The 22898-nt window shown below is 39.9% G+C and overlaps 1 protein-coding gene across 1 annotated transcript; it reads right to left on the reverse strand.

Annotated features, from left to right (window-relative positions):
- Positions 1-4151: 4151 nt before the first annotated feature.
- On the reverse strand, positions 4152-21865 carry LOC140927778 (BBSome complex member BBS4-like). The gene is made up of 16 exons (XM_073377458.1): positions 21665-21865; positions 20666-20745; positions 20501-20564; positions 19938-20049; positions 17757-17829; positions 17242-17260; positions 16418-16452; positions 15471-15598; positions 14817-14871; positions 14595-14663; positions 13139-13291; positions 11592-11683; positions 10201-10280; positions 8903-8972; positions 8014-8155; positions 4152-5117 (listed from the first exon to the last, which is right to left on the reverse strand). Exons 1-16 carry the CDS (start codon positions 21816-21818, stop codon positions 4932-4934), a joined length of 1512 nt encoding a protein of 503 aa, XP_073233559.1. The 5' UTR covers positions 21819-21865; the 3' UTR covers positions 4152-4931.
- Between the last annotated feature and the right edge of the window lie 1033 nt (positions 21866-22898).

The following is a 22898-nucleotide window of genomic DNA, read 5'->3' on the forward strand; positions in this document are numbered from 1 at the left end:
TCAACGTGACTACCAGAGTTGAGTGTAATTGTAGCTTTTGCACATTGTTTGGATTTCCTCTTAGCATTATTGATTTTCGTATTTTTAATTTTATTTTTTTTATATCTTCGTACAATTTTTATTTTTATTTTATTTATTTATTTATTTATTTTATTTCATTATTATTATTTTTTATATTTTTCCGTTTCGATATGTATTGTGTTTATAGTAATTTTGGCACGTTCACGTTTAAACAAGTCTTGTACTCATCCGTGTAATGTTGATAAATGAAATACCTACCTACCTACCTACTATTTGGGTCAGGGTTGCAAGACAAAGAAAAAAAGCTACATGTATACTTTTAATATATAGATTTAGCCAGGGCTAAAAGCGAGGCTCCCATTAATAAATTTATAATTTAAATTAAACAATAAACTTGTATTCGAATCCCACAATTCAGTTAACTTTAGAGCACATTTATGTGACTTTTGAGGGAAAGGCTACCTGATTTTAGAGAAAAATAATTTGCAAACAGCCCAAGAGTGAACCAAATCTTACATCGAGTTGATAGCCTCATTTGTACACCCAAAAACTGGTAATGATCTTCGATCACATTTAAGAGCCATAATGGCTCTTGATCACCGTAGATTAATTAGTGGAAAAAAAAATCAGGCCAACTTTTTTGCGTTCGACAAGTTTACTTTGCAAAATCCTGTCAACAAATCTGGGTGCGTGTAAACCAACCTTTTATACCATTTATACATCACAACTGAGGTGAAACAGTAGTATGAGGCACTGTTTTTATCATACCGGCAAACCTCGGACAGAAAGCAGTATTTCACAATACAAATTAGACTCATTCAATATTCATAAACTGTTAAAAAAATTTCCAAAATCACCTATACGGCCATCCGGTTCTCACTTTTGTAGTGCGAGCTGTGGCGAGTGTTTGAATGAACATTAACAGAGTTACGCTCCAACATTATAAAGAATTTATTATGTTTATTATTTAATGGTTTAACGCGCGGCATTTTGAGTACTCCTGCAAGCGATGTTCACTGAACGACTGAAAACAATCGGCACAGCGATTAAAATTACAACAGAGACTACTAACAATCAATAAAAGAAATATAATTCGGTGAAACATATACAGAGACAACAATTTTCATTCAGGAAGACAAGTATTAAAGTGTCCCTAAAAATCCTGAGTCTTCAAGCTTCAAGCTTAAGTTTATGTTTTAAGCCGGCTTCCCGGTGTTTGCTTTTTTCAAAGACGAACTCGAGGCAAGAAAATCGCTCAAAGCTTTCTTTTCTGGCCAGAATTATAACTAAATATTCTTTGGAACGTTTTCTTTCTATTTGCGGTGAGAAACTGTCTAAAGGCTTTTTAAAGTTCTGTAAGTTTATATCAAACCTGATACTCGGTCAGATCATTGTCTCAAATCTTACAAACGTGCATAAACTAAATGCCCGCATAAACTCCGCTCGACTTCATTAAATTAGATACAAAAAACAAACATCAAATACAATAATTTCTCTGGCTTACCATTCGAGATGCAGCACCTGAAAGGTATCAAGAACAGCCAGTATCGCTTCAGACTTTGCAATCCTCTTACGCATCAAGCAAGGTGAAAACGAAAACGATGCTATCCAAAATCGGATTTCCGACTTTGACAAGCGACGTATTCCTCAACCAAAAACCCAATAAACAAACTAGCCATGAATAACAGAAGACTCCTGATAGCAGGTGAATTTCATTTTGCACATCCAGTGGAAAAAGACAGTTAAAAACATCACAAGTTGACACAAAACTCTGTCAGCTTCAGCTGTCAAAGTAAACAAGATTCAAGATGCTGCATAAATTTTCCGCATGAACTCACCTGTCAAATTTTGACCAATCAGAGCATAAAAATTGGACGTAGAGCGTGACCAACGCGTGACCATGGTGAGAAAAGTAAAAGGCAACTGTCTTCCCTGCCTGTAACAGGTGGCTGAATTTTCGCGTCCGAGGTCAGTTTGCAATCAAAATTTTAATTGTGTAGCACATAAACACAACATATTTCACATGAATTTAGAAAAAAATTGAACTTGAGCCTGCGATCACTTGAAAACTAGTAACTTGTCAGCGGATAACTTCAGAAAAATACTTGACCTCGATGGGTCGACACCTGAGCCCGCGATACGGTCAAGTAATACTGGTCAGCGGGTACTCTGTTTTGACAGCTGTCAATTGATCAAAACATTGATGTCCAATATGTGTGCATTATCAGTTTAACTATTGTTCGCGATCTAGTAAAACAATTAACTGGTCAGCGGACAGCTTCCAAATAAATCACGTCACCTCGATGAGTTGAAACATGAGCCCGCGATATGGTCATGGGATACTGGTCAGTGGGTATCCTGTTTTGACAGCTGTCAATTGACCATATTGTGAATGTCCTATACTAAAATCCTATATTAAAGATGTGGACTTGCCAAGACATGCCTGAGACACCCCTCCCTTCCTTTTGATAGTCTCCCCTACCCCACCCGTACAATCTGTAGACGCGTACGTACGTATGTACGTACGTACGTACGTACGTACGCTCGGTCAATCACGTGACAACCAAACGAAAAGAGGTTGACCATATTCCATGAGTATGGGGCTCTGTCCCACGCGCGCTTCGCGCGCGCGGGAGCCCCGCTACAAACTAGACTAAAATGGTTGACAAAAGGCACTGAAACAATGATATAATGCAATTAATAATATGTCTTAGAACTAAGCTGAGTTTGAAAAGTAGCGATATCTTATAAATCCCCTGCCCCTCCCCAAAATACATGCAGTGTTAAATCCCAGAAGAAAGTGCGGATACAGTAAACCTCGTTCCCAGGGTTCTCTTTTGCAAAGCGAGAGAGAGAGAGAGAGAGAGAGAACTCTGGGGACAAGCTTGTGGTACTGTGTGTTCAACGGCAACGAAAACGTCAAAAAAGTAATAGAGGTGTGGTTACATTAGTCATTGATAACAACAATTTTGCAGGTGCAGCACGCTTTTTGGTACATCTCCTTGCCGTTCCTGCACGACAACGACTTGAAACTTCCTATTTTGAAATTCTATGGAGGACGTAAACGAGCAGCAACGAAATTTTCGATCTCTTTCTGAGCTTGAATATCGTTCGTAGGAATTCAGCGCCAGGAGAGCTCGCCTACAGCTGACAACGAGAGTCATTTGGAATGATCGCGATGAAGAGTGAAAGAACGTGAATTCAATTTTTAGGCGACATATTTGCTGCCTATTGGCTATATGGAGCACCGGCAATTGGGGGGAGGCGGTTATACTAGTAATGGGGGGGGGGGGTACGTTAATATACCACTATCCTCCCAGCCGACCTGGAGCTAGCCTAGGCTCATTAACTGTTTCAACTGTTTAATATTAGTTATTGCAAATTTTACAGCAAGCAATATCCACTACCCACAACTAGTAGATTAGCTAGTCGACACGAGCAGTTGTTACACGTACGTTATATATACACAAATAGCTCACAAGTAAAACTACAGAAAAAGAGTAAAAAATGTTAAATAAATGATTAAAATAACAATAAATTCAATTCAATTAAGTTATTCAGTCAATCAAGTGGGGAAAAAGGGGAACAATTGGCGTGGGAAGCGAGTTGAGTGAAGGTTACTTCCCCCTTTTTTCTCGCCGTCTCCTCTCGATTGTAGTAGGGACCTTACGATCCGACAACGGCGACGTCCATGAAAACGTCACTGAAAAATAGACTTCGCGTCCTTTGAAACTATTTCGCGATTATCCCAAGGCACCCTGTTACTTAAAAGAAGGGAATTTAGGTGGGGACCGCGCCCGGATTTAGACACAGATGGTAGAATTCATCACCTTGCCGTTCCTGTTCTCAAGTAAACTTAAACTTTGGCCATTTTACGTCGTAGTTGTGAAGGGACGGTAAAGAAATGTACAAAAAAGCGTGATGCACGTGCTCAGTTGTTGTTTTGCTCATTAAACCTATTGCTTTTTTTACGTTCCCACAGCCACCGCCGTTGTAATTTTGTAAGGTCCGTATTACCCTTCCCCAAAACAGAGAGCTTGTTCACAACTCTCAGCGAAGGAGGGAATATATCTTGTAGAACAAGAGCCTCTAACTGGGTTTTAATATTTAAACTTAAGTTTTTACAGTTCAACTCAAATTTGACCCCGCCAGAACCTGCTAAAGAATAATCAGGGCAGGGAGATTTTACATGTACATCCACCAGCATTATGCTACCCCGAGGGATGTAGATGGTAAGCACCCCTCAAGTGCTCTCATAAATGGAAAGAAGTCCGATCACAGACTAACGCAGTGCAGAATACAGTAAAACAACCATCGATTAAGGACTAGGGAGATCCTGGCGGCGTTGTTTTTAGTTGATTGTCGCAATATTCGACGTTTCTCTGTCCTGAGTTACTGCGCAGTTTATTACAGGCTACAAAAAGTACGCCTTAAGTTGAAACAATCAGAACGTCACCTGCTCGTACAAGTTTTCCCCAATTAAAGTATTCTGCATGTATTTGTTTTGACTTCTGATTGGTTTACTGGATTTTCTGCTCGTAGTTTGATTGGCCAGACACAGGACACAACATGTGAAGCTGTACCACACGAGCGCATCTTATGTGACACTTTTGCTACGGACATTTCCGTAAATTTAGGTGACAAATACGGTGGCCGAAAGCTAACGCCCCAGCCTTTCTGTCAAACAAAATCTGTTGCCTGTGAAAAGTCTTTCATTAGCAAGCTCCCTGCGAGTTGTTAACACCCTGCGTTGGCTGTCATTCACATCTCTTCTGTAAATGTTCGCAGTAATTTCTGGCGCGTTTGGAAACGATGGTTTCCGTCGTGTACGGCTGCAAGTAGATTTGTCACTCAAAAAACTGTCACATAAAATTTGTACGTGAACGGGACTTAAACTGCATGCTCTCCTTCTAAACAAAAGAACCATCATCTTGAAAGGACGTGCTGCTACTAGCTAGAGAGCCGGGCCCTGACGGACCCTGGGACTGCTGCTGCTGCTGTGCCCCACGTGATGACTGCCCAGAACTCCTTGCGTCCCACACCAGACTTTCTCCGACTTGCAAAGACGGACCGAGTTTGCTGGCCACATCAACAAGCTAAAGGGGAAAAGAGTAAACAATGAAAAATAGTGATTCGTTCAGCAGCAAGGAAAAGCATGATGACATCCGTTTCGGTTCCCTATTTTCTTTGCTGTAGTCTCTCTAATGTGTTAGCAGAGTAAAACGATTCGTTTAGGTTAATGTAAATTATCAGTGTCCTGGCACACAAAAAGACTGAGGCATGGGTAACGCATGCACAGTCGCAGCTGACCAGTCTAGTTTCACCTTTAGCTAAACGCAGTATTGAAGCTCCGGGCTACTCATGTTCCGAATAGCCCAACTGATGAATTACGGATGGAAGAGGAGTAGATTTTTATAAATTGCAGTCTGGATTGGCAGTTGATTCATGCTGCGATCTTCTCAAGTGTCTCATGCACCTAACCTAATCATGGTTCATACAGAATTTTGGGGGGGAAATCAAGGACTTTTCAAGGACCAAAATAATTTTTTCAAGGACTTCTTTAATTTGACATAGAATGACATGAAGAAAAGACCTTTATTATATACATACTGAGAAATATTCACCAAAAAGCTATGTCGTAAATTTTCGTACGCAAATTAGTTCTAGCCAATCAGAGGAGCGAACGATGGTTTTCACACGTAAAAATAAATGACACGTCCAATCAGAATCGCGAACGATGTTTTTTTCACGTGTGAGAAAAATGATACATCCAATCAGAAGCCAAAGAGGTGTGTGAGTTTCTCGCCAAAATTCCCGCCTTTTATTGCAGCTTGCAGCGCCGCTTCGCACACATTCAACGAGAAAAGTTTTACTTAAAGAGTTTTTCTAGCTAAAAAAGTGAAAAACACTTCGGAAATGGAGTGGAATAGTTTCGTTTGTTTCATTGTCGATAAAGAAAACGGTAGAGAGCCGGCGAAACAACAGCGGAAAGGGAAAAACAGAACGAGACGTAAGCTTTTGTTGTGCTTTTTGTCGGAGCTACTCTGCCTTTCATTTAAGCTTAAGCTTATATTAAAACCGGTCATTTTACTTATATTCACTCATTTTCAATTGTGCATTGAGAACAAACAGTTAAGGTTACTTATAGTTCCTGGATTACCCCATATACTTACCGTCATTTATGTTTTTAACACACGTTTTTACTAAAAAGCTGATACTTCGTTTTCGTTGTCATTTTGCGGTAAGTGTGTAGCGGCAAATTTTAGCATTTTTGAAAGATTTAAAATAAAAAGGCCGCCAAAATGACGAATGTCTCAGTGTGTATATAATAAACACAATACCACATGGAAAGTGCTTTGTACGGTATTTACGCACTTGTTGTTTTTGTATCAGAAATCTTACTCGTTCGCTGCGCTCACTCGTTCGATTTCTGATACGTCAACAACTCGTGCGTAAATACCGTACGCCAGCACTTTCCATGAAGTATTCTCTATTCAAATTCGAAGTTGGAGTGGGGATTGCTCATTGCAGTACCTTCCCTCAGGGAGGCAGGGTTCCTAAGGTACCTCAAATAACGGAAAATGAACTGTGCCAGGAACACCAAAATCATAAGAAAACACTTTTTATGATCACCAAGAAAATTTGCCTACTGCTGTGCTTTCAATCTTTCCTTTGCGCGAAAAACTTTGCTTTGACAAAGGTTATTTTCATTCAAAGAGCTTTCAAATATTCAAGGACTTATGTGGAAAATTCAAGGACTTTTCAAGGATGTCTCACAATTTTCAATTTTCAAGGAGTTTTTAAGGACATGATGCTTTTTCAAGGACTTTTCAAGGCCCGTGCGAACCATGCCAATACACTCAGTCATGCCCCAATTTAAGAGGTACCGTCTGTATATTCGATTAAGCGCCCGACCTCACCCTGTGGATGGAAAAGTAAGTACGCACACAGGCGTACAGGCAATATGAAAGCTCGACCCCTCCAGAAATACTAGAGTGCCTTGATTGTTACCCTACTAATAAACCTCACTACTTATTGACCTTGGTGACAATGAATTTGAAGTTGACTAAGTACTAGTAGGAGACTTTCGCGAAGGCCGAGTTTTCTTAGTATCTCACAGAAAACGTTCGGTAAACGGTTAATATTCTGGTTTGGTAGTAACTCCACATTTTGTTATTATTCATTACTTTGTTGCAAAATAAGCTCACTTCTTACTGAATGTGGTGAAAATTAAATACGCGCTTAGCCTCGCATAAGCGCCCACTTTCAAGGCCCAAAAATAATTACGTTCCCAGGACGCTTAATCGAATCAATATGGTATTAGTACTGCAATGAAACCGTCGCAGTTATAACTGAAATCAGCAGCAGCATTAAAAACTAATCCGAGCAATTCTGTCTTGGCCAGGGTTTGACCACGAACACGATGGTCCGAGTTCTGTGTGACGGGCTCATGGAAAAATAACGCGCGAGACAGGAGCACAAGAACGAGTTGGATAACAGAGAGAAAGAGGAAAGCCTCTGATTACCTTGGCATTGAATCTCACTTTCGTGCAGACCATAGTTGTCAAGCGCGTCAAATTGGTTATTACAAAAGTGACCAGTGGCAAGGTAGCAATCATGTGCTTAATAGTTTTCCGGTCAATCATGATGGCATTTTCTAGCCTGCGAGAAAGCTCTCCAATTATGGCGAGCGAAGGAAGGCGCGAGAAAACGCGCGAGTGGTTCCTATCGCGTGCGGCTCTCGCATGACTTTCCGCGATTCCCCAGATAGAGAGCTTACTCGCAGGCTAGGCATTCTCTTTGGAAACTAAGGGGCCTGTTTACATGGAGGTGGGGGACCCCAGGAAGGTGAGGTGACTCGCTTAGGTGGGGTAACCCGCCTGTCCATTTGATCACGTTTACGTGATAGGTGGGGTGACCCGCCACATGTTACCTCACCTATCTGGGGTCCCCCACCTCCATGAAAAGAGGCCCTAATGCAAATACATGTACCTCTTGGTCAATATCACTCCCCTTAACTGATCTGGCGGTTTCCATCTTTTTTTCGTAAATACTGAATTGCTTTGCAGCTTCTTTTCGCTCCCCTGAGTTGTAGAGGAAGATGCTAAAATTCAAGTTTATCGATGGATCGGTGCTGGAAATAGAAAGAAGAATCGATTTACTAATCGACTCCGAGGTTTGAAAATGAACATTTACACTAAAACAAATGTATAAAGGTAATACTTTAGACCTTAAACCTTTTTGTCACCTTAAACAAAATTCCGCAATCTTTATCCCATAATGGCGGCAAATTTTGTGGGTCTTTGGCAGACCTGCTAACCCTAAAGGCCAATTGGCTCGATACCCTAACCGTGAAACAATGGGAAGTAATGATAAACAATGTGCTATTGTTTTCTGCGACCAATCAGTACACACCTCAGGAGCAGTTCCTATATTACTGAATTTTGTTACTCCTTTTACAGTCAATCCGCGCTTAACGGACACCTCATTATTACGGACAGTTTGCTTTGTCCCTGGGAAAAAAAGCCTTACATTTTATCTAAATTCAACCCACTTAATACAGACACCCTGTTAATACGGACACTTAATTTCTATGGCCCCCACAGAGTCCGTACATGTTGTATTAACGGGGTTTGACTGTAATTTCCTGATAACAGGCCCTCGATGTCTCGTTCCACAATAAAATTAGTTCTTTCGAATCCCACAGAATGATGCAGTTGTTCAAAAGGTGGATAATGCTATCCTTTGGATAAATGCTCCAGTCGAAATTGATTTTATCATTTCCATAGCACTGGTTATAGCTGTCTTGAAACAAGTAGGGCAGTCGGACAAAAAGAGTTTTACTTTTTATCACCGGCGACCGTTACTACACTTGACTTACCTGTCTAACATTGCTGCCTGTTCATATGCATGTCTTGCATTTTCCTGGTCGTCTAAGTGCGTCAGAGCAACTGAAAAATAATACAAGACAAAGATATACATAGCCTTCGAGAGCAGACGCCTTTTTCGGCTCTTGTTTCACCCGCCAAGAATGCGTCTGCTCTCGCAGGCTAAGAAGCGCAAGGTAAAAATCGACCTTATTTAAGTGTCGCAACATTTCTAATCAAGAACACTTTTTTGCGTCTCTCTAATCCCCTCTCCCGAAGAGAAGGGCCAGCCGGTATTAAAAGCTGGCATCGCCACTGGCCCATTTATGAACTAACTGTACGATGTGTGCTATAACTGAAACAGAGGTAGAGGAAGAAACATTCGCGGAAATCTCCCCTTATTCTTTCCAAACAGTTGCCCCTTCGAGTATACTGATGAAAGAAGGATGAAGGAGACAAGGCCATAACGGCTTTACGTCACCACCCAATGACAAGATAAAACTTGTTCAACTGTAATTTACAAGTGTAACAACTGTTTTACGGTCTGAAAAAAATGGCCAGACTAAAAATTTTATTAAATTGACCCATGATCTTAAACACAGCCAGCACGATCTTGCCAGTTTTACCAAACTTACCAAGACACGATGTGGTTGGTTTTCTAGACGGGGTTTAAACACAGGTTACCCACTCAGCATACCTTCGCTATTTAAAGCAGTAGCTAGGCCAGAAGTGTTGGCCCAGGGGCCCGTTTCTCAAAAGTCCCGAAACTTTTCGGGTCCGGAAAGCTGTTTTATGTTTGTCGTGTTTGCAATAAAAATCAAAGTTTTAATAATTATTTTGAAAATGATGCACGCAATAAAAACTGTAAGTTAACGACGCAAAATTGACGGGTTTGTGAGCCACGAACTTTGCTACTATTCCAGATTCTTTCGAGAAACGGGCCCCAGCTCTGGAGATGGAATACGCGACCACTACAGGCCCCTACTTTAACAGATGGTTGGCATTAGATAACATCGGGTGAAGCCAGAATAAACACCTTATGAGGTTTACACAACGCATTTTATATTATTCTCTTAACGTAACGATACTGGAGCAGAACCCAACTAAACTTTGTAGAACTGCTGAAAATTCTGGATGTAGGGTATGAAGCACATGACTCGGGTTCAAAACATCCAAGTTCTGATCATTTATGTTACAACAAAGCAAAGTTGGACTAAGCTGTTCTTCATGTAATTTACTGAAAAAAATAATCTGGCTTCAGCCGATGTTGCCTAAATGCACGCGTATTCACACGGAGAAAAGGGGTACTTACTTGCCAGCAACATGAAAAGATGGCCATGTTTTGGTTTGAGCGTAATCGCTGCACTAAGAAAATGAAAAGCAGAGGCATATCTGAAAAACATGATGTCAAGGACAAACGTTTTGGGTCTACTCTTCTTGGATGGCACAAGTTCAAGATTCCTCTTATGGCCCTGATCTTTAGGCATTTTTCTGAGAGGTAACAGTTTTCTATTTAACCAAAGTAACTGGAGTGCAGACGAGTCCGAGAAACCCAAAAGAGGCACGGAAGGGAACTTTTGTAACCTGCTATAGGCGTACTTTCTTCTCGTAGGAGCGCTTAAGTCTGCAGCAGAACAAAGGAAGTCGAAGGAACGACAGCTTGATCGCAGGTTTGCGAAAGCCTTAGACCACGAGTAGTCGTCCCTCTTCCTGAGAGACAGGCGCAGCGAGCGGAAAAATAAAATCATGCACACTAATGGTTAAAAGCAGAAGAGATAGTCCCCAACCCCCACCCCTCCCCCACCACGTTGTCTCGATCTACTGTGACTCAAAAGAAAAATAAGTGACTGCTAGCTGTCTAAATAGGCCTGCACTGTGGCTTACACCTGGCCCCACTTGTCCAAAAAGGTAGCTAGTACTATCCAAGGGATGGATCAACACGCTGTTATCCGAAGCTTTCAAATCAAATCAAATCAATCTTTGCCTTTAAAACAAGTAGGGCTCATTACAGCACGCAGTAAGCAATGTGATTTTAGCAGGGTAAGAGTGACTATGACAAGTTATTTGCTATTTTAAAAGAAAAAAATTCGCAACAACTGAATTAAAAAAGAAATGGTCCATTTTTGTTATTTAAGACCATATTTAGGCATTGAAAGTGTTTCCTGTTGTCTGTTGCAATGGATGGCAAGGGTGGACATGGATTGAAACGCAGAGCAGTTGGGCCAACCTTTTCAAGTTTTAATGCCATGCCCCAGACAACAACGGCCACCTTGGGGACAGAAAAAAGTGGCCATTGTAGAGAGGTTTTAAACAAGAGTCAATGTATGGATTTTTTTGTCCGCCGGGACGAAAAAAAAGTGGCCGTTAGCGGAGGTTCGGCTGTATTCAATATCTTCCTCGGAGCTCTAATGAGGCATTTTGTGCACGGATAATAAGGCACTTCAGGGCAGAATTGACATAAAACAGCAATACCTTCGAGACATAGCCCTTTCATTTTCTATGAGAATCTCTCAATTGAACAAGAAATTAGTGTCTGCTGTCGGCATTAATGGGTGTCTGTGTTCAACGCGATGAAAGAGAACTACCAACATGTAATAACGAGGTGTCCGTATAGCGGGGTTTGATTGTATATGACTAGCCTCAAACTTAACTTATCAGTAAACAAAAAAAAACGGTATGACACTCAGTACTTTCAAAGGATACTGTTGCATTGTGAGGTGAATGATTCCCAAGTTGTAGAGAATTTTCCATTCAAATGGTGCCATGTATGTAGCACGTTTGAGACAACTGATGGCCTAAAAAACAGTCATAAAAAAGTCAGTTGAAACAGATCGCCATGCAGTTTCATAATTTTAAAAAATTTACACAATTAGTTCGGCAAACGTTTAGAAAGCAATGCTTTAAATTATTACCTTGACTAACTTTCCTCTTAAACCCTTCCCCTCTCCTGTCACAAAGAGCTTGTGTTTTGGGTCATGTTTGAAATTATGACAAAAAAGCTATTACTTTTTCCATGTTACTGGTTTTAGAGGAGAGGAGTAGCTTCAAAGAGGCATGGTACAATTTGTATGCCAGTTACAGACTGTATTTCAGAAGCTACACAGCTCATAATATGGTGGTACGAGCTTCGGGTAGACTACAGATGCTGTCCAGTTATCTCCTACACAGTGCTGGTGTTACAGAACAATCTCATATTCAATATCTAGTTTATGGACGTACTGACCAAGCCAGAGGTCAAGATGAATCTCAGATAATGGCCAAGAACGAGGCCACTATCCACCCATTTTGACTAAACAACAGTGTTCAATAAAGGACTAATCATATGGCCACAAAGAGAAGATTTTCGTTCTGTACCAACTCGTGAAATCCCCAGTGGGCAATGTAGGCCTATCTAGCCCCCTCGGGTAGCCAATCAGACGACAGGATTCGCTTTATCCTGCCCGCACGCGGATTCAGCTATATATAATAAAGACCGTTACTTGTTCAAACTTACTGACACGTAATGATAGTAATGTGAAGGTGAAGTTTAAGTCTGGTGAATACATGAGAAAGATGTTTATTCAATCAAAGACACAGGCGGCTGGAAGAAGAAATCCGAGAACTCCCAACAGGAGCTAAACCTATGACCTTCTGGTTACCAGTCCAGATGCTCTACTCAATTTCAACATACCAATTCTCCACATTGATCTCCATACATTTCTTCAAGATTCAATTGAGAGAATTTGATAAAGGATCAAAGCATTTTCCCTGAGGTGATCATTTTATTAAATCTCATAACCTTTTCTTTTGATAATGTATTGAGAAAATTGATGTTGACCAGTCAATCTTGGGACTTAATGAATTAAGCAACGACAACGGCGACGTCAACGAGAACAGAAAAAAACCAAGAGGTTTAGATTGGCAAAACAACAACTTTGCATCACGCTTTTTGGTACATTTTTTAGCCGTCGTTGCACGACTTCAACATGGAAATGCCTAATTTCACGTTTTGTCGAGGACGGGAACGCAAAACAACAATTTTCCTTTTCTTTTCCTGAACTTTGATACCGTTCTTTAGAATTCAACTCCAAAGAAATTTGCCAACATTTGACTGATTAAACAAGATGGAATAAGTGCAATGAAGTTTGAGGCAACGCAACTTCACCCTTTATGTGATGTTTTCATAGCCGTCGCAGTCGTCGCTGCTTAAGCTCCCTACCAAGCTACAAAAGACTTGTGGGAGCTAAGGCCATTACACTAGGTTCACTTACCGCCACATATTTCTTTTTTCCAAAGAAGCACATGCCAATGTTGCTCCACAAGTGAGGTGACTCGGGTGTGGCAGAAGCGGCGATCCTGTACTTTGTCAAAGCAACATCGTAGTCACCATGTGACTGAATAATGGAACCTGCTCCTAGAATAGCCTGGAATAGGAAAACGAAACTCTGTCAGCCTTTTTCTCAAAGATACAATGAACCAGAAAGCAAGAAACAAGGACTGGCACATTTGGCCATCTGTACGCAAATTCGATTTCCAGGTGTGAGCTCAAATCCTTGTTTCACTTATTTCCTTTCCATGAATATTTAAATACCTGTAAAACGGAGCACTGATGGAGAGAGGAGATGGTAAAATGAGTGTACGGTCAGCCTCAGGTTTGCTAACCAGACTATGGTTGTTAAAACGTTGGATAGCGCCATCCAGCGGATAAATATACAGCTATTTCGAGAAAGGTTGTCGCAAAAAATGTGCACGCGACAAAACCGAAAGGTAATATGGGATATGATCAATACGCTGTTCCTGACACTGCAGCTGTCGAACTTACTTTTGTTGCTTTCCTTTTGCACTCGCAAACATAGGTCCATGGCTTCTTGTGCCATTCTTTCAAATTTCTTCGAAGAACAGTGAACTCAAAAACACCCACCATACCTTTCGGGGTTGTCGCGTGCACTTTTTCCGACAATCTTTCTCGAAATAGCTGTATTAGGGAGACTAATTGCGTTCTCCACTGGATAGGGATTTATCCCCTAGATAGCCTGCGTAGCAGGCACTTATTTGTTTTTTTAGGGCGAAGGAAGAAATCTCGAGGACACTACGCAGGCTATCCGGTGGACAGCATTATCCACATTAAGCAACTGAGGCCAGATGATGACTGTTCCAGGTGAACTACAGCACCGCAAAAAATAAGAGGACCCTTTAGCATCGCCTTTTTGTTTACCCATGATACGAGAGATTTAGAATCTCACTTTCGGGAAAATGGTTAATCTTAGTTTTTTACGTGCATGACTAGGTTTTCCCTCAACTCACTGGGCCAGTTATTTAAACGGAGTTTGGCCAGTGTTTAACAAAACCGTGTTCTAATCCACCATCAGTTCGCCAAACACTTTTATGTAAACACCATCTATCGTGAACAGTTTCATTAATGCATATAATATAGACCATATATTGCCCTCTTAACATAACCCACTAAGGAAGAGATTCGGAAGTTCAAAGATTTCATAAACCACAGTCTAAGTTGGACGTAGTTTAAATAACTGACCCATTGTCTTCTCTGCATTATTATGCACAAAGAGGCTTGGGGCAAGTGGCCTATTTACTAACTGCTTGTAGAAAAAATTATTACTATCAAAACTTTGCAAGTGGACTCAAAAACTAATCTTAACTATAGTACAAGTATAGACCTAATTGTGAGGAAACAGTTTATTTTACAATGTAGGCTTATATCTGTACCTTCACATTACTTGGGTCGTAAGTTAAGGCATTCCCAAGATGCTCAAAAGCTTTTGAGGTCTGTCCCAGCTGAAAGATACATGTAGACAGTGAAAAAATAAAATTATTTAATATTTATCTTGCAATGCAAGAAACAGTACAGTGTAGTTTAAGGGAAACAATAACAATAATAATAATAGTATCAAGCTTTCTCATGTACACTGTACAGTACCATTTATTTACCTGAAGGTAAAGAAGACCCAGTGTAGTCATTAAGTCAGGGTTTTCAGGTGAAAATCTGCAGATACAGCAAAAGCTCAAATTGTTAATGAAAAACAAAGATATTAACAAAATAATTGGCTAAAATCTTCTTGCAGTTTAAGGAGAGGAAGTACTACTGACCATTGGGCCCTTGGTACTTATAAATGGCTCCACCATCCACTGTCCTATAAAGGTATGGGCTTTCACCCACTGAATTACCATTCACTGCCCCACCTCCTTCGTAAAGTGGGTATAGATATTTCTGGGACCACATTGCATCCATTTGAAAGTGCAGCTATAGTTTTGCAAACTCTTTGGAATTTGAATGAAGTACATTGTAAGTCGTGGAAGAAGTACCCCTTCTCATGTCATATTAGCCTGTTCCAGGTTCTGAGATAGTCGGGTCCACGAAATGGAGAACGCCCAAGTATGACAATAAAATAGGAGGAAACTGGGAGAGGAAGGGCAGAGCCTTCTTTTTTTTTTCCACCACCACCCCCTTTTCCCAAACCACGCACTCATATTTTTGCATGTGTTTCACTTACGCATCATCCTCACTTATAGTATGTATATAAAATTTATTATGAACACTGTACATTATAATTATTAGCATAAATTATATGAACTGGAACTTACTCTATTGCTCTTTTGAAAATATCAATGGCTGATTCCGTGTCACCCTCTAAGAGAAGAACTTTCCCAAGCTGAATGAATGAAGCATCATGGCGGTGGTACTGCAAAGCATGCTTCAAGCAATCTTTAGCCTACAATGACAGTGAATGTTAATAACATCAATCCTTTAAAATTTAAATCTGGATACTTGTACTGGATAATACACTTTGCTGCACAGAGACATAATGTAATACTATGTATGAAGTATTCATGAATTTTTTCAATACTATATATTTTAATTATTTGAACCTGCCAATTACATGTAGGTATTAAATTCAATTCAATTTATAAAATTCATACTTAAATTATTGGTGCCAGTTTGTGTAGTAGCCTGAGACACGAGGCAGAATTTTGTGGTGCCACCAGCAGTTTCCCTGCTGTTGATCCTCAGACGTCATTATGCAGGGAATCACTGGTGACACTGCAAGTCTACAATTTGACCTCTCATAAGTTCTTAAAAGTGTGCAAAGCGAGCTTTCAATGCAGGTAACGCAGCCACTGAGCGAGCGACAAAGTCTCAAAGTCGACTTATTTTGCCTGAATGGATTTGAATTATATTATAAACTCACGCTGGAAAAAAATGATTGACATACACTGTATGCTGTGTTGGGAGTGGTGTAAATAATTTATCACTCACTTTCCTATTGGTCAATTGTCAATATGTCAAGAGTAGAATTTCGACCGGTGAATTTCGTGCCAAACAGGTATGAAAAGTCCTTTACAATGGCATAACTATCCAGGAAAAAAAAGTTAAGGACTTTTAGAAAGTCTAGTGACATTGCAATATGTCCATTGGTTTGTCGGGCTATGGGTGTTGCAGTGTCCTGGGGATTACATGAGCATAATTTGTTTTATTTCTCTTGTTTAAGTGAGTGGAGTTAGTCAAAATAATAATATATCAGTACACTCACCTTTTCAAAATCCTTTAGATACATATAGCAAACACCTAATAAAGGATCAATTGAGAAACAAATTCATGACATTCAATAAAGTGGTACAGCATACAATGTAATTAATGATTGAGTGTCATACAGACAAGTACTGGTAATATCAACTCAACCACTGACTTGCTACACTTTTTTCATACTTATCAATTGTTATTGCATGAGGCTGAATATGATATGCTGTATGAGGAATTATGTAGATAAAGCGGTTGTTAAATCCACCAAGGCCAAAGAAGGGTATTCTCAACAACGTCTCTCATACAATGTACTTAAGACAACCACGGTGCAAAGAAAGTCAGCTTTAACCTTGCCATTCTGACAAGATGTGGCAAGTACACTGTATGTACTAGCAAAAGAGTCATTTTAACTAGCCAGAATAAACTTTGACATGCAGAATTAATAGTTAATTAACTGATTACACCATTAGTTAGTGAGTTACTTGCTATTATGGCACCAAAAAAAATAGAAAATTAATAATTTCACTTTGTCTGATCATCTTAAGACCAGCTTTTAATCCACATGAATTTATTGAATTTCAACAATAATTATTTGTCACACAGAAATTTAATCTGTAATTTGAACTCTAAGAAACTTCACTTGCCTGTTGGGCAAGTTAAGAACAGAATTCACTACCCTGCCGTCGCAAAATCCACTAACCCTAGGCTATCAAACATGACTTTTTTTACATGCTTAATAACACAAAATTATCATTCAATAATTATTACGTACTACATGTAACAAAAACAACAACATTAACAATGTCAAATCGATGAACAAACAAATAGTCTTACCTTGATTATGGTAGATTTCCTAAAATGAAATATTACAAAAAATGAAAATTAAGTTAAATCTTTTCAAACACAAAAATAAGCAAGTGTAAACAAAAGGTGGCAAGTAAAATTAGGGAATAATTTCACGTGCCTCTGTTGAGACTTACAGCTGTACATTGCAATTGGCAACAAAATGAGATGAGACACTTTGCCCTAAACTGGGCTTTTTTACGTTTTACTGACATCAAAAGGGGGAAATATAGCTTTTGCTCCCCCATCCCTTCCATGCAATGTTGTGCAACTGTTTGAGCTACCTATAGAAAACAACAAACACCCCAACTTTGAATGGATGGGACAGGGGAGGGGTGTCGAATCTTTTGTTCCCTGAAGCTACCCTATTTGAGAACAATGTCTCTGTCAACAATTTTGTCGTTGATTGTAGCTGGGCTTGTTTTGGTGTCCTAAATTTGTTTTAAATCTAAATGTCAGCTCACCAAAAAGTTGAACAATGTGTATTACAAAGACTGCATACATACCCAGTCTTTGGTGCTTAGTTTTGCAGCCTCATTGTACACTTCAAGAGCAGCTTTGTGACGAGCAAGAAGGAAGCTAAAGAGGTTAACCAAGTTGTTAATATCAACATGGCATAGTTAATGTAAAAGTTACTCAAAGTACATGTAATATATCAAACAAGAGACTGTGTTTCATCACTATACATTAAACACTTTATAGAAGAGCTACATGTATGGCTGAAAGTATGAACTGCAGTCAAGTTTCAAGGTGCTTGATATTGCAATGAGATAACCCATCAAAATCTTGATGGGTTACAGAAGAATTAGAAACATTCATGTAAAGATTCAATTATCAACAGTTTTTGATTAGCCTGTGAACAGGCCTTTGGTCGAGCGGGGAACTAGGGAGAGGGAAAAGCGAAAAGGCCTGTAGATAAACATTTGGGACCGCCGTTCCACGGCACCCGCTGTGCATCAGATCCTGATGCAAGCCCTTATTGGCGAGAACACTGACTGTTGACAGGTCTGATTGACATCGGCTTTTCGTTCGGCACGTAGCACGCGATTTGATCACAAAGTGGCAATAACAAAACACTCCAAAGACTGCAAAGCTTGTTCAAAAGCTATTCACGAGCTCCAGTCAAAAGACTCACAGTATCTTTAGAAAGATACTAAGCTGGAGTTTAGCAAGTCACAATGCAATTCTCCATAGTTGATGTAGCTTCGGTTTAAGCTGCACTTGAATCTTGTAACTTTGGATCTGTAAATTACTATCTGTGATAATTTTTTTAAAGCATTTTGCAAAGAAAACTAACGAGCTGGGCCCAGCAGGATACAACATTTCAGAAAAACATTACATTCACGGACTAAAGAAAATCGCTTAGTTATTCAGATCCAGAAGGCACTTTGGAGAAAAGTAAGACCCTTATTCATCCACAATGAAAAGCTTTACGCTTCAAAAGAGGTCAAACAAAATGCTCTTGCATCAGAGGGCAATTCCTGCCAAACAGAGACGAAAAACCACAGTAAATTGATATGTGTGCCATGACCTCTCACTGTGAAACAAGCGGCTAAATTCACATTTGCTCAGTGAAAATGAAGAAACTTCCAGAGCATAATCTACCCAGCAGAAGAAAAGACTTATGAGAACAAGCAGCATTTTGCCATGAGGTAAACGTCGTGTAGGCCTATGCCCCCTTTTATTGCTATAAATACAGGATAAATACCCTTTAAATCCTGTCGTCGATCGAAGCGCTGCTGATCTCTTTGCACTTGTCCTTGGAGCTTCAACGACTTTTTGCAAAATCGATAATTAGGCTCACGGTCCATTTCACTTTGTTTTCTGACAGAGCAAAACACGGCTCATTTCCCGTTAATTTTCTCAGGAGTTAATCATGCGCAAAATTGATTGACAGATAACGATCTTACTGACAGATGTTCGGCAAGATAATTACAAGAGGGTGGAATAGCAGTCTCAAATGTTTGTCTACAGGCTCTCTACCCCCCCCCCCCCTTTCCCTTCCCTTTCCTCGCTATTTTTTTCACCAAAACAGAGAGCCTGTTCACAGGCTATTTTTGATCTGATTTCCAGACACTCGTGAAAACATGAATTTCTTTTGTATTTCTTTATGAATTATTCCTAATAATCAGTTTGAGAAAGCTGTAACTCGAGGCTTGTGATCACTCTGACAATTATTTCACATAGTTGTTTTAATTATCAACTTGTGAAAAATACATCTCCATGCAGAAGTCCTGACAGTATGAAAAGCAAGTGCCATGAAAATCCCTAAAACCCAGCCACCACAAATGCAAGCTGCATATCTGGGATTCTCATTACACCTTCCATGCACCCCTCCCCCACCCCCCTTCCCTTTAACCCGGGTCTATACAGGCAGAGGGTTGGATGGGTGTACACTGACATCATGCATGACCAAAATTTCTCGCATCCATACAGGTTTCTGCAGGGAAACTCGAGGCTGGATTTCTAGAGGCTTTGTTGTGCATGCTTCATTTTCTCTATCTTCAATGACATGATTGCCATTAGCAAGGCTAATCTGTCAATGGGTTATCAACAGTGCGTGTATTGTATATGGAACTTACAAAGTACTTAATTGTTCAATTTACATGTATGAAAGATTGAGAACACCAAAACAATAATTATTACTAAGGAGCCATTAGACATTTAACAGAGAAGTGAAGACTTACAGAGATCTTGCCACTTGCTTTAGATTGTCAGCACTTTGGGGGTTGATTTGCACAGTCCTTTGGAAGAGATCTAATGATTCTTGAATTTGTCCTTCCTGGCGCAGAATTAATGCTACATAGAATAAAAGGAATAAAACAGCAAAGGAAAATATTAATAAGAAAATGTGATATTTTAAAAATATCACTTTTTCTTATTCTGTTCTTTAAAAGGTTGCTTTCACTACACGTGTATTGTACTTATATACATGTACATGCATGCATGTATTGAATTTGTGAATGGCATTTAGTAGTCCAGCCACTCTCGAAAACAATTTTCACAATAGAAGAAAAAAAAGAGCAGTTAACAGTACAGTACAATGCAATGTACACTTAAGGGGTACATTGATCAACAGAAAATCTGGACCTCAAAACCACACTTTCCAGATTTCTCAACATGAACAAACCTAAAAATGGATTTGTGTGTATGTCTGGATCTGTCATTTATTTTGAAATCCACAATTGCAAGAACTAATTTTCTACCACCCCCTCCCCCCAATACCCCCAGATTGTTCCTTTACGTGTACCTTGTACATACAGGGCATATTCACACATTCCTTGGGTTTCCTGAAGTTGGTCACTTACAAGAGCCTGAAAGAATAACGATGGTTAATTGCTGATGCAACAACATGAAAACTTTAATACCCTTGGAATACTGTATGGATCATAAAAAAACGTCGTTTACAACTCACCTTACATCGATTGTATTCTTTCCTTATGTAATGTAGGTGTATTAGCCAATTCCTTCTTTCATGAACAGGTAAATCGGGGGCTAAATAGAAGGCAGAAAGTTTTTTAGGTTGTATCATTCAAATCAAATTGATTCCAGAAGTGAAGTTCTGATATATTGGCTATAAACAATCTGTTTTACAGTCACTTTGTTCCATGGTCAGATTGTTCTGAACCAGATCGTAGCCAGAACATTCCACAGTTTCAGTGTAAAATGCTTTTTTGCCTTTTTGTCTGCAGCTTAAAGAACGAGGTATACATACAAATGAGTAATGCCCTCGTTTTGCTCGTAGCTTAAAGACTTGTGAAAAGTGCTGACTAAAACTGTGGAACGATCTGACCATTAAGAAGAACGATCTGGCTGTGGCGATGGATACCTACAATCTCATAACTTTACAATCTACACGTATTAAGGCTTAAGTTTATAGTCTAAACTATACAACCAACATGCAAAATTGGGACTAAGGCAACCTTTATTAATATCTGCAAAAACGTTATCTGATACAACATCAAAATAGGAAGAAAAACCAACACTCCAAAGATAAAACTAGACAAGACACTACAATACTATTAAGCAAAATTCAAGGGCTGTCATAAAACATAACAAAATAGATGGGGCGGGTAGGGGGGAAAGATTTGCTAAGCTGATCCGACTGCTACATGTATGCTCTAAAGTACTCGCCTTAAGTGCATATGAGCACTATACCTTGAGTTCCCCTACCAATCTAAAATTATTATGACCGCACACAGTACTCTTACACTCATGCTGTAGATTTACAATTCACTAGCCTCAAGTCATTTTACTCGACATATGTAAAAACAAATAGACACGAATCCTAACTTTGGTTCTAAAGTTATCAGCTGTGCAAAGGCTGCCTAAGTCCCTAGTCCTAGTTCATGATTTAGATAAGAATCAACCCTAAGCTGATGCTTCCCTAAAATACATTGGGTATAAGCTTTACCTTTTCCGCGTCTTTTTGGAGGCTGAGACTTTGGTTGGGTTGTTGGTGTTGTGTCAGTAACACTTTCTGGAGACATAGAATGCTCCGGACTTTTTATTCCAGGTTCTGATGCAGTTTCAGACCCTTGACTACCGCCTGGAGGAGTATCCGCCATATTGGAGCCCCGATCGACTGAACGAATGTTCGAACTATGGTCTTCCTTGTCTTTACACTTTAAGCTATTTGAGAAGTACTCTGGATGATGAAAAAATCCTCAAAAAAGAGACCACAATACTTTCTGATTATTTTAAAAATGATGTTCCGCAGGTGTAAGCTTTGTCCGCCATGACAACAGAGGTGCTTATGGTCACTTAGTGTCGCTTACATGAAGTAACCGAAAGCAGAACTTCGCGCATCCTCGGAGACCCTCGAACATTTTATCGACCCGACTAACTGCCCCTGGGTCTCCAAGGATGAACTTCGCGGGTTTTGATAGACTTCGAGGCAAAAAACAGAGTAAGAAGGAATACAAGAAGAATAATAAGAAGGAAGACCGCCCTTAGATAAAGTTAATTACAGACCAGTAACCGTGCTAACTGCGGTTGATAAAATCTTTGAGCAGCTAATATGCAAACAACTAAGTGAAAAGTTTGAGCCAATTTTCGATACCTTTTTGTCTGCTTACCGCAAACACTTCAGCTGCGAAACGACCTTGATACGCCTTACTGAAGATTGGAAGCATGCAGCAGACAAAGGGCATGCATCAGTGATATTATCCACGGACATGAGCAAAGCTTTTGACTCATTACATCCAAATTTGTTACTGGCAAAGTTAAAAGCCTATGGGCTGTCTGACCCCGCTTTGGGATTATTGCGATCTTATTTTGATGATCGGGAAAACAGAACAAGAGTTGGCAACTACACAAGTGATTGGAAAGCTGTCAAACGAGGCTGCCCGCAAGGGTCATCCCTGGGACCGTTGTTGTGGAACGTGTATCAAAACGATTTATTCTACACTGGCGTTAAATCTCAGTTGTCTGCTTATGCCGATGACCATCAGATCTAGTGCTCCAATTTGAATCTGCACTCTGCTATAGATAGAATTAAGGAAGATGGGGAAGAGACATCGAGGTGGTATAAGACAAATTTTCTGCAAGGCAATTATAGCAAATACCAAGCAATGGCTATAGCAAGGGACACACAACAAATGGAGCTAGTGATTGATGATTGCAGAATCAACTTTACCGATGCATTC

The sequence above is a fragment of the Porites lutea genome, chromosome 2 (genome assembly GCF_958299795.1).
Source record: "Porites lutea chromosome 2, jaPorLute2.1, whole genome shotgun sequence".
Taxonomy (NCBI): Eukaryota; Metazoa; Cnidaria; class Anthozoa; order Scleractinia; family Poritidae; genus Porites; species Porites lutea.